This window comes from Tinamus guttatus, unplaced genomic scaffold (assembly GCF_059628265.1).
Source record: "Tinamus guttatus ecotype Peru unplaced genomic scaffold, ASM5962826v1 Tinamus_guttatus_pri_ptg000198l, whole genome shotgun sequence".
NCBI lineage: Eukaryota > Metazoa > Chordata > Aves > Tinamiformes > Tinamidae > Tinamus > Tinamus guttatus.
Genome location: NW_028288732.1, coordinates 825,001 through 837,534, shown reverse-complemented (window position 1 = coordinate 837,534; position 12,534 = coordinate 825,001). Strand labels below are relative to the sequence as shown.

At 37.6% G+C, this 12,534-nt stretch overlaps 1 protein-coding gene across 8 annotated transcripts in view; it reads left to right on the top strand.

The window, feature by feature from the left end:
• Positions 1-11,599, top strand: part of ATP11B (ATPase phospholipid transporting 11B (putative)) — a 59,846-nt gene extending 48,247 nt beyond the window's left edge. For 2 of the 8 annotated variants that reach the window (XM_088523863.1, XM_088523861.1), the window contains 2 exons: positions 2,964-3,097; positions 6,705-7,403. In XM_088523863.1, the coding sequence (XP_088379989.1) occupies positions 2,964-3,097; positions 6,705-6,786 (216 nt within the window). In that variant the 3' untranslated portion in view covers positions 6,787-7,403. Of the gene's footprint in view, positions 1-2,963; positions 3,835-6,704; positions 7,404-9,689; positions 10,060-11,230 lie in introns of those variants that run through there. The other 6 variants (XM_088523862.1, XM_088523868.1, XM_088523867.1 and 3 more) reach the window with 4 other exon arrangements.
• Positions 11,600-12,534: the final 935 nt, after the last annotated feature.

The window sequence follows — 12,534 nt, the reverse complement described above, 5'->3', positions numbered from 1 at the left end:
TATCTTTTGTTCAGCATTTCAACTGCTTTTTGATTTATTACATGAAATGGTCCATTATTCTATAAAGTATTATGTTGTTGTGATCCCAGATCTTGCCTTTTGAACAAGTCTTACTTTATTTACAGCTCAAATATGAGTACTATCAGGTATTTCTCTAGATTTATTATTTTTTCTAAGTATTGGCTTGCCTGCCATTTGTTTCCTTAAGATGTGTTTCAGGTTTTCAGAAACCATTTTGCTCTACTGCCTTAGGAGCTTTCTCGGGCTTTACTTTGATATAAAATTATGTCTGTATTTGTCCATAACAGAGAGAAAAATGATAAAAAGAGATTCTATAACATAAGTGTCTTCCACCCAGGCAGTTGGCATAAGTGTAAAATCTATATTCACCAGGCAGTGACACACAACCTGCAAACATGTATAACATGTTGTGTCCTTAATGCTCTCCTAATATTACTTTACACTTAACTGTGAATTAGATAGTAGAATTAGAACAGTAAACATTGTCTGATGTTCTGTACATTTGCTGTCTAAAAAAGGATAATGTTATGTCTTTCATAAGTCATGATTCTAACTCTTTATATGAGTATCTGACTGGGGAATACTGACACAGAGCTGAGGAGTCATTGGGAGCAGGTTTGGGTGACTTTCTGATTATTCTTTTTGCCAGTTTTTTACAGCATCTAGGACTGCTGCTAATTCTCAGGTCTCAGCAGGTAGTTTCCCTACTGCCTTCTCTGCCAGGGGCTGTGAAGGTTGAGATTTATCCTGCAGAGAATTTATGCTGCTTAAGCAGTAGCAAATAAATATACAGAAAAATACAGAGATATTCACTGGAAAGTAAGAATCATTTGTATATGATCAAATAGATTCCTTTCTCCTTGCAACAAACAGCTGCAAATAAAAATGTGTTTTAATCTTGGCATACTACTGAGGGCAGTTGTTCCTAAAACTCTTCTATATTATTCAGCATCTGAGGAGCAAAGAGCAGATGTGTTTTCTTCAGAGATATTTAATATTTTTTTTCTGCAAGGCTGTAAGTTGTGCTGTTGCTAATTAAGGTATGGTCTATGACAGTACCATTGTGACTACATATGATGGCCATCAAATAAGGAAGTTCAGAGACAGGAACTCTGACAACGTTTGTGGTTGTGGTTTGTTGTTCTTGGGTGTGGGACTTTTGTTTTTATCAAAAAAAACTTAGAGGTCTGTTGGTAGCAATGGTTCTGCTACTGTCTTTAGGTATTTACAAATTCTCTCGTATTAAATGCTCAGTTTGTGTCAGGAGACCTCAAGAGCGAGTTCCAGGTATGTGGAAGTGGGCATCCCCACTGCGCTCGTTCACGGCCTCTGAGTTACTGCAACTGAAATGGGGATCAGTTTGTAATTCTTTCTGTGCATTTATTTATGTGCTAATTGTTGATGCTCCTGTAGGCAGGGCGTTAAGCAGTGTTGGAGGTTAGAACTGCAGACATCACGGGAGGTAGGACAGAACACAGGAGTGATACAAGTCGGCACCAGTTCCACCCAGGTCACCTTTCTGTTTTCCCAGTGGCCTGGAGGATCAGGCTGCTCAGTTGGCCTTTGTGCTCCCTCCTTTCCCCACCAAATGAAGTTTTCTCCTAGCTTTCCAAACCCTTTGGTTCCTGTTAGTAGGAATTGTGCTGTTATGAAGCTGCAATCTGTGCAGTTGCCTGCTTTGGAGGATTGCGAAGGAAGAAGTCTCCTCATAGTTAACCATCCCGTAAGAAGCTTGGAGGTTCTTTGCCTTCCTTGTATTGGGAAAGTGTTAGTGGCGTGAAGGGAAGTGGAAGGTCTGGAGACCAAAGTGTTTCAGACAGCGCTCATCCATCTCAGCTTCCATTACAGTGTGGAAAGGGGGAAGTTCTCAGGGAGCTCTGTCCTGCAGGAGACTAAGACTCCTCCCAGACCAGCTTTTTCACTGACCTGTGTGTTTGGCATTTGTTTGGCTCGATGCTCTCATGGAGAGTTTGAATTTAGAAGACTTCCCCACCCTCTGCCTCTCGTTGTCCTTTCGGAAAGGATACCAAAATCCAGTTCAGATACTCCCTTTCCGGTTTGCAGTAGTGCTAAATTTCGGTTAGCTTTTAGTTGTGTTGCAGCTGAGTCATATTCAAGAATAATAGAGGAGAATGCTAATAGATGGCATTTAAAACCCATACATCTCTCTACAACTTCTTTTGTTTTATTTGGGTCTCTTTCTCACACGCTACGAATGAACATAGAAAACAATTGTGAATTGTTCTTCCTACTAGCATGAATCTGACTGAACTTCCTCAATATCAGTCTGTTCTTTGTATTTAGATAAAGATCTTTGCAAAATGAGGAATGTGCTTTGGTTCCTTTTCCAAGCCTGGGGTGGTAGTCATTAGTAAGCTAATCTAAACCAGGAATATAAATTTGCTGTAGGAAGTTGCATTCTATAGTACTATATTTGCAACTGTAGTTGCATTCCATAGTACTGGAGGAATAAGGAAAGCTTATGACCAGTTTGCTGCATTTTACTTAGCAATTTTGATGTAAAGTTTTGCTTCTTGATAGATTTTGCTTAAAACAGCAGACTCGCAGCTTGTATAAATTGCGGTACCTCCCCTGAGGGTTAATCAAGGCATGACAGCTTATAGTGCATGAGGCTTGCTCCTGAGGTTCCTTACAGCTGTATCACCTGGAATTGCCAGCCTCTCTATTTCCATCGTTAAGCAAGGATGGTGCTAAACAAGCACCGTGCTCTCAGTAAGGCTCTCTTCACACCTTGGCAAGACCAGCAGGCCAAACGTGTGTCGATAACCCTTAGGAAGGGAAATAGTGACGTTATTGATCACTGTAGTTTCCCTGTAAAGTTTAAAAATATTCAACGCTAATTTTAAGAAACAAAGATGACATCCTTTTTGCTGGAGTCGCCCGATACTGATTTTTATTTTTTTTCCCCCCTTTTTTTCCAGCTTACTGAGACAGGTTCAGGTATCAACTGCTTGGACTCCATGTGCTGCTTCTCAGATGGGGAAACAGCATGCACACCTCTTAGAAGAATGCTGGAACGACTAATGGGAAGATGTAGTCCTGCCCGGGTCAACAGGTGTGGAATTTCTCTCAATAGCCTTTGCTGCAGGCGATTCTCCTATAAACTGGAACCCAATGAGCCTGCAGCTATAGATGTCTAGTAAACCAGCTGCAGGTTTTACTTATTTAATAGCAAATGCAACTCTTTATTGTACTTTTTTCATCCTAAAAAATAAGTTTTGAGTGCTTTCTTTTGGGATGGTGGAGAGGGAATGGTTTTAGAAAGATTTCTGTTAAAACAGTTAGTTTGGCTTACTACACGATCTTGTGTTGTATCTATAGTAATTTTTCTTGATTTGTACATTCTTCTCTTTAAAAAAATCAAGCCTCAATGCTGTGCTTATTCTCCTGTTTTGTTTTTTTTTGTTTGTTTGTTTGTTTTCCTTCACAAATCAGGAGTTCTTTGTAAAATCAAAAGCCTTTTCCCTTTCTTCTTGATGTACAACCTCCATATATTTACCTTGGAGCTTGGATTATTTCTGAAGATACACACAAGGCTCACACCCCCTGCCCTTAAATAGAACTTCATTGTTAGAAGGAGAGTCTTTAAATCTTTCAGCCATTGATTGATATGAAAATCAAATATTTTTGTAGTAAAACTTTTATAATCTATTTCTAAAAATCTAAGTAATTGACAGAACAGAGCCTTCAGGTTCAAAGAATTTTAAGCATTTTTTCAGTATTAGAAGTATGTTGTCAAAATCATGTGTGCCATTGGAAAGTATGTGCTAAATAAATCTTTTCCTTCTCAAACCATATGTGTGAAACAAACCTCAATGGGTTAAAAGCATATTAGAGTAACCAGAAATACTTCGAAGGAGTCATACTGCTCTTGCAGCAGCCATAACTGTGATAAAACCTCTCACTAATCTGCTAATGTGCCATCCTAGCACTTCCAGATGAAGAGGGCTAGCTAACAAACATGGAAATATTTGGGGGTAGAAGTAAAAATAGTCTTTTGTACATCGTAATCTCTCGGTCCCAGAATGATATCATAGTCCTTCATTAGTCAAAAGGCCAACCTAAAGAAGTTTAATTTCACAGATTTTTGAGTATCTGAACAACTTTGTCCCCTTTTAGTTAACGGTTGTGGTGTCATTCATTCCATATAAAACCTTGTGTGAGTAACTTTCACTGACACTTTGTCAGTTCTGGATTTTTCCTTTAGGTATTGACTTGGTATGAAGTACATCACTGTTTTGAGACTTGTGTTAAAAACAGTGTCTGTAGTTTCCGTCACTTTCTCTCTACTGGCTTGCTTACGAAATTCTATTCAACATTTCTACAAATCTGGGATATGATTACAGAAGATGTTTCATTCCATATGAAAAAAAAAAAGGAACTGTGATGATCAAATACATTTTAATCAAAACTCTTGCTGTATAAAAAGTGGGCATGACGTGTAAAATAAACTGTTAATAGAATTTTTAATCTACAAGGTGGTCTAAAAATCAATAATTTGGCAGTGGTTGCTTTAAGGGTTTTTTCACTCTTGTTCTCTGTGAAAGTGCTTTGCAAATGATGATCTTGGCTGCTTTTTCCATTTATTGTTATCTAATAAGTGTAGCATTTTAGTTAGGATTTGCTTTAGTAACACATAGTCTTCTAAGGTAGGTATTCTGTGTTTTATTTCTTCTATGCATTTACATATTTACTGTTTCCTTTTACACTCATGTTCATTTTCTTTAAGAACTTAAAAATATTGAAGATGAAAATCATATTTGACAGAATATGAAGCACTTTTTGCAGACTGCTTTTTCTCAAGTTTCTTGTCTGTTAACTTGTAATTGTCACAGAAAGTTGCATCCAGCTGAATAACTTTAGAGTTGCTGCATTGGTGTTAATATGTTAAATGAATATGCAAAACTATCTCAGTGCTGTGCTAAGGGCTTGAAGTTGTGTTGTTCTTGCTTCTGCCTCTGGTTGAAATTACTCCTAATCATCCTCTTGTTGCACTTAACTATATGTACAGTAGAAGGAGAAAGAAGACAAATCTATTTGGTTGTAGACGTACTGCTTTTGATGTCTTCAAATGGTCAGCATTTACACTTAAAACCTCGCCTAAAACTAAAGGGATTAGGAGGAAATTATCTACATGATGCACCCACACTTTCAGCCACATATGTGAAAGTTTATTTTAATAATGTACTCATTGCTTTAATCACAAGTCAGTTACAAGTTGTGAAAAGCTGAATGTTCAATTAAAAAATCCGAAGGTTTAAAAATGCCTGTAAACTTTAGCCTTTCTTCCCAAGATTGATCTGCTTTGATCTTTTTTAGTAGTAGTTGGTGTCATCAGAAGATCACAGTCCCAAGCAGAAGGCTTTTTGTGCTAGTACTGTATAAAACAGCATCTTATTCAACAAGAGGTAGCTGCAGATTTTCACTGAATGAATTGATACCTATGAAGCTGTTGTGTGTAAGAGCACTGTGCAGTGAGAATTGCTATTTAGATAATAATGTAGATAGCTTGTGTTATATTTTCTGTGTGCTCCTGATGTTCTGTCAAATATGATAAGTGAACATGAAATCACATATCGTATCAAATTTTGGTAGAAACTTTGATTCATCAAAGTTGTACAAATGCTTGGAGTAGAGGGCCACAGGAATATAGTCTCTTGTAGATGCTTTACCGTTCTTTAAATGTATTCAAGAAGTATTTTCCATAGTTTCATTCACCAACTACAGTATAAAATGTGTATCATAGTATGGTAAAGTGCATATCTGTGTCTCTGTTCCATTAAATTGTCTGTCAACTTGTCAGTCACTAAAATACTGAGAATACTGGATCACATAAACTCTCTTGTCAAGGCACCACATGTAAATGTTCAAAGGAAACAGCAGATGTCTGACAGAGGTGAATTGGGAGGATAAAGTCTTTATATTTGCATTTCCTGCCTTCCTACCTTTTATTTTTGGGTTTTTTTTTTCGTATACAGTCCAACAGAATTGCACATAAATAGTTCAGCCAAGAGCCATGGCTTGTATACAGCAGAAGTGGCTTATCTTTAAGAGAAGTATTTCTAGATCACACCCATATCAAAAGTTCTGACATCTTAAATACTTCTCCTGTAGCCACAGTCTGCAGCTTAAATATAACAGTAAGCGCTGAATTAAGTTCCTGGCTGTAGGTAAATTGGAGTGATTTCACCCACCTGCAGCTGTGGACAGCGTAGGGCTTAGCAGTACAACATGTAGCTGAGCATACCTTAAGGCTTTCCTAAAATGATGTTATGCTAAAATTAAATAGTAGCATTCAGAGTCCCTTAAATTATACAGACAAAATTCAGTTTCCTTAGGCAAAATGTTAAAACTTGAGTTGTGAAGCTTGATCTTTAAGCCCATTTATTTCATCTTACAGCAGTGCAGATATCTGTAGCTCTAAGCAAACTTTACCATTGTGGCAAACGTAGACTTGTCAATACATAGTTGGCACTGGTAATTGCAGTGTAATTTCAAGAGTTTGAGTGAATTGCAGGTGCCTACATGGAATTAATTGATTAGTTTTTTCAGGAGTTACCTTTGCCTATCTCATATTTTTCTCTTGCTGTCATAGACCTTGCTCCTCGCCTCTAAATTATAGGTTCCCAGTCAGCCAAACTTTTCTTTTATTGTTACTTTAGATCATGGAGTTCATCGGATCCCTTCTATGCCAACGACAGAAGCTTCTTGACTCTCTCCACAATGGACTCACCCACTTGTTAGCAGGGACATTGCTAGATGCCTTGTGGAAGCCATTGGTGCTCACATACCCATAGCAGGTCTTGAAGTGAGTTCAGTGCTATATCCCTGCCCCAGAAAAGACTAGCATGACCTGAACTTCTAAATGCAAACTGCAATTTGTCTTGTGGCCTAGCATAATGCTCATCTGGACAAGAACTGCTTCCAATAATTTTTCTAATCCTCTCCCCAAGTTGCTAAATAACTTTTAATATGGAATGCTTTTACCTCTGGCCATTTAATCTCTTTTGTTACCATTAACAGACACTTTAACAGGTGCAATTAACAGATGGGAATCCTGCGTTTGATACTTCAAATGTCACTATAGCACAGTGGCAAAATCTTTCTCCTCCCAAAGTGGTCCAAGTGATCTAATAGAACCAAAAATACATGGTGAAAATACAGTAAGATACATCATTCATGATAATCCTTCACATAGAGAAATTCATTTGGGGCTGTCTTTCACAGTTGCTATCTTAGCAGTTTGCCGATCATCCTAGTTTTTTGTCATGGACGGTTACTATATCCTGCAAGCAATCGGTTTACTAATTTTGGTGAGTGAAATGCAATTCAAATATTTATGCTGGTTAATGAATGGCAATATTTAAAAAAATATTTTTTAAAAAAGTTAGGTTCCAGAACAATAATTTGGTATTACAGGGGAAATAGCAGTTCACTGTGCTCTGTAGAGCCCAGACATTTTTCATTATGCCCTGGTATTTTGTTAACAATTATTGATCCTAACATGAGAAAATGGGAAAGAAAAATTGGTTGATTGTACAGGTGTCTCACTAGCATAAATTTTTTGAATAATTCTTTTAAAGTTTAGGAATTTTGCATGTTTTATTCTTTCTAATGTATTTATATTTGGTCATGTTGTACTTTGAAGATATAATTAATGCTTAATTATCTTCATATGTCTGAAGGATCGGACATACTGATGGCAATGTTTTGATACCTAAGTATGCCAATAAAAACAAGTTGCTCAGGTGCAGCTTTGAATGGTTCGTCTTGCAGGTACATCTCTTTTTTTTTTCCAGTATAAACGTGTCCACTTCTTTGGGGCTGGGTAGCAACAATTCTTACTTTATTCTACTAGGATGGCTGAAGCTACTGCTTGTATTTAGATGCAGAAGATGAAATGATAGTGCTCCCCAGCAGCGAAACCCATACAGGATTGCCTTAGATAGCCTTCAGCTATAGGTTAATGACTAGTGAAGAGATGCTGCTGTTTCTGGACTGTTGTTTGAGAATCCAGTTTGAGATTAGTCTCTGACACTGATAGACTGTCTATATGGGAAGAATCCTTCTCTTAGTAAAATATGTAGAGCCACATATTAACGTTATCTCTCAGTAGAATAGACTGTAAATAGCACCTATAATTACCTTTTTAAAAACAGATATAGTGAGCCTTAGGATTTGGACAAAATGATAATATCTGCTCTCCACAAGTTTCTGATAGTGTTATGTGTGGCCTTTCAAGCAAATTATGTGGCAAAGACTATTTCCCCCATAACTCAAAGAATCTTAGCCTGCTGATGTGACACTCAGATGGAGCCTGGGCTGTTACCAGAGAGGTTTGTCCCTCTTGTAGTCGCACACCAAATTCTCCTGAGTTCAGTGAGCTGAAGGGAGAGGGATTCTCCCTGAAAGGCTAAGGAAGCTCTGCTGCTGTCAAATGCCTTGGATGATCCTTGCTGCAAACAGCTCTGCTATTTGTTGTTCCTGTCTGCAACTGGTAGTATTTCAGTTCCCATCCTGGATCTTTACTTTTACAGTAATGATTGGAAGTATCATTCTAAACTGAAGGCTGCAGAAACTGGTGGTTTTTCAAGATCTCACTCTTAAAAGCAACTTTTGCCCAATACTTAAATTGTCATTTCAGCTTTGTTCTGAAACTTGTAGTGACTTCAGTATGCAATATGAGTTTCTTCTCTCACTGGCATAGACGAATTCATAAATTGATTGAAGAAGCCCTTAAAATTAATAATGAAAGAAAAGAAGCTATCAAAATATGGCAAACTTTCAATTAAAGTGAGTATAAATTCAGTGTTCGTAGTTACATGCTCACGGTGCAGCTTAAGCATTAGCATTCAAATTGTATCCCCACATTGAGGATCCCAGTCATCTTAAGAAATCATTGCCTGAAAGTTGAGTACTGCTTGTAATAGGTATTAACATGTCACTTAATGAATCCGTATCTTTATTGAGACCTGGTTCAAGATCTAGTTACCATGTGGAGATGCAATAAACAGATTGTAGTCTTCCCTATTCCCCAAGAAGACCTTTACCTAGATACACCGAAATAAAGGAATGCACTAGGACTTTACCTGTAATTTTATTAATATATTACAGTCCTATATCTGCTCAAATAGTAGTTTTCTTCTCAATTGTTTCTCCTTCTGAGGCAGTTTTTATCCTGCCATAGCTATCTAAGAAATAAAGGAATCTATGTTTTCTTCAATATTCTAATCAGATATCTGCTGTTTAGCTATGTCTTTTATTTCTATACCACAGTGTTTCTGCTTTGAGGAGTATTTGTTTGTCCACGTCAGCCATAATGTCCCAATCACCCAGTCAGTTTGTGTGGCCATATAACCTCATTTGTCTGTGTGGTTAGTACATCACTTGTTCAAATCTAAGCAGTGATAAATTAAGAAAAAGGCTGAGTCTTTGATTGAGATACAGCCCCGCTCCAAGCATTTATATTGATTCAGTTCTGTACATACATGTATTTTGGCTTTTGCCCTACAAATATGTCAACTACATTTGTGCCAAAGAAGCACTGCAAGTCCTATATTTGAAGAATAATTTACATTCGTTATGTGTTTCTTTAAAACCTTCCATCTCCTCTTCTTCCTTTTTCCCCCTACTTTCCCTTTTCCCAGTGTTTGTAAGGTTACCGAAGAAACATGCATTTAAACAATTCAGGAAGAACTTAAGAATGCATCTGTCTGCAAAGGTATATTTTTCTATTTGCAGTAAATTTAAATCAGTAATTTCTCATTTAATAGCAATGTAGAATTGGTTTGCATCAGATCAGTTTTTTGGTCTGGCATATACTGTCGTTGGGCAAAGTGTGTTTTGCTAATGTCACAAATAATTTAAAATTGTTTTTTTCTCAAGGAAGGAAACTTGTGTACTTTGCTCAAGTGAATGAGACGTTCACTATACAGTGGGTGCGGTGTAGGGTTCTACACAAAGCAGGCAAAATATACCTAATTTAGTTTAACGTTAGCATTAATCTTTTTGATTTAGACTGAATGGGTGAGGAAGAATTGGCCACACAGAGGAAATGTTTTAGAATTACTTCTTAGCCTTCAAGTGTGTGGAGGAGCCCAAGGAGCGATTCCTGTACGGCGGAAAAGGCCACCGTAGACACCCTTGGTTGGTAACGCAGGGGTGGCGTTCAGCCAGCCTTTACTATGCAGTGTCTTGAGAGAGCGCCTTCTCCCCAGCCACCTCCGGAAGAGGGTTAAATCCTCAGCTGATCTGAGTTCTTGTTTTATGGCGTTGATATTCTTTGTTTAGAAAACCCAAGTTTCATTTGCCAAATGCATGCTTTTTTTGAAGGTGCGGTGGAAAAGATGAAAATCAAGTGAGAAAATATTCTGAATTGTTTCACAAGCCAAAATGTATATATTCTGCTTAAAATATTCTGTATATTTTTTAAAATTATAGAGGGGAAGGGGGCATTCCCTCCAATGCAAAGGAAGGAATGCTGAAAACTTTGGTGTTACATTTTCAGAGCGATTTATTGTGTTTTTTTGTGCAAAAGGTTATTTGAGAAAAAATATGCAACCTCGAATGCATATTAGGGAATTATAATTTCTTATGGGATACAATTGGTAATACTTTCAAGCACATGATTTATTTTAAGATAGAGTAACTTCTATATTGGAAAAATCTCATTTTCTAGCGTTTAAAAATGTTTCAAAGCTGTTGAATCAGTAGCCTTTGTTACTTTTAATTGTTTTACCTGACACTTTCTATACTTCTAAATAACACAATATTGGTGAAATTCAAAAGTGCTTAACCTAGTTGCTTCTGAACCATTTATGTTGAGAATGTCTTGGGGCGGGGGCTGGTGTAGAACACCCAGTAGCTCTGTGACCCTCATAAGTGTGCAATTACTGCCACGTACTTTTACAGTCGTTAATGTTTTGAGTTACCTTCCTAGAGCTGGGTGAACTGTTCATGATGGAAACAGACCGGTTTTTAGCCCTTTTTTTTTTTTCTGTTCTTTAGTATCTCCTGCTTAGAATTTTCTTTTTGTTGAAACTTCATTTTTTGTAAAACCCGTGGGATTTTTTTTCTGCAGATGTTTCTTATTGTTGGTTATTTTGCTGCTTTGCTTTTGTTGTTTCCTCTCCCTGTCATGACCGGTCTGGTTTCTGCTCCCTATTTCAATAACCCAATTTATAAACAGGAGGAAAGATTGGATACTCGTGGCTGTGTCAACCCTTGCCATTGATTGTCTTAGAAGCACGTTTGTACCTGTACTTGCAAAGCTGCTGATTTCCACAGATTTTTCCTTCAGCTAAGTATTGCTCATGGAGATGTCAAAAATAACTCAGCAGAGAGACCTCGTGTGCTGCCCAAAGCTTTTGTGGCTTTCATTAAAATGAATGTTCTCATCACTCTGGAGTATTCACCTTGCTCTAGCTGTTGCCACGCTGTGATGTTGTTTTACAATAAGTATATACAGTTGTCATCACTGTAGATCCAATTTTGTGTTGTTTCCAGTATGTATAAATGCATGTACATGAATAAAACTTGAGGGGGGCCATGGGCAAAAGACCTGTGTGTAACATGGAATGGTATGGGGGGGATGCGCAAGGCAAAACAAAGCAGTTAACAGCGTATACAGTGTGACTTGCCTGAAAGAATCCCTGGAATGTACCTACGTGTGTAGTGACTTAATATTACTTTGTTTCTCAACAGTTCTAAAGGGAGTTAATTCATATGTCACCAGAGTCCAGTCATTTCTTGCATTGCCAAAGGGATGAAAGATAATCCATGGGGCATATTGTTCAGAAAGGCAAAACCACTTAAAAATCAGGCCCCCTTTCAGATATCACTAAGAGGTTATTACTACATCAAATAATTAGCAAATTTAAGAATATATTATGTTCCCATCAGAGTTTTTCAGTTCTTTTGTACATTTAAAAGTAAATCATCTAGATTTCACTGAAATATGATCAAGTTTTGCTTGCTCTTACTGAAGAGAAAACTTGAATGATAGCTGTGCAAGAAACGTTGGATGGTACCTTTTTAGTGATGTTGATCTAACTCCTTAACTTTAGGCAAATAAGGGGCATTGACAACTGGAAACTGTAGCAATAATTAGTAGGAAGAATTTTGGACCTCTGACACTGTGGCTGCCTCATGTTCTTTTTAGACTTTCTGATGGCGAGTTGGTATGCCTGCTCCTTGTACAGCTCTGTCAGTAAACGATGTTTTAAAAAACAGTTTATGGAAATTATATTTATTAAATAAAACTTCCACTTCTATCTGAGTCATTGTTTTAATTATGTAATTACCTCTGAACATGCTGGTACTTCATAAGAGCTGGGGAGAGTAGGGCCTGACCCCCAAATGTGCTGAAGGCACTTGGTGATCATCAGCTCATAGCTGTGCGCCCGGCTCTTGTAGCCCTGCATCAGCCTTCACCAAGTTTTGAGTATGAAAGAACAGGGGTTTTTTGTTTGTTTTTTTTTGGGGTGGTTGTTG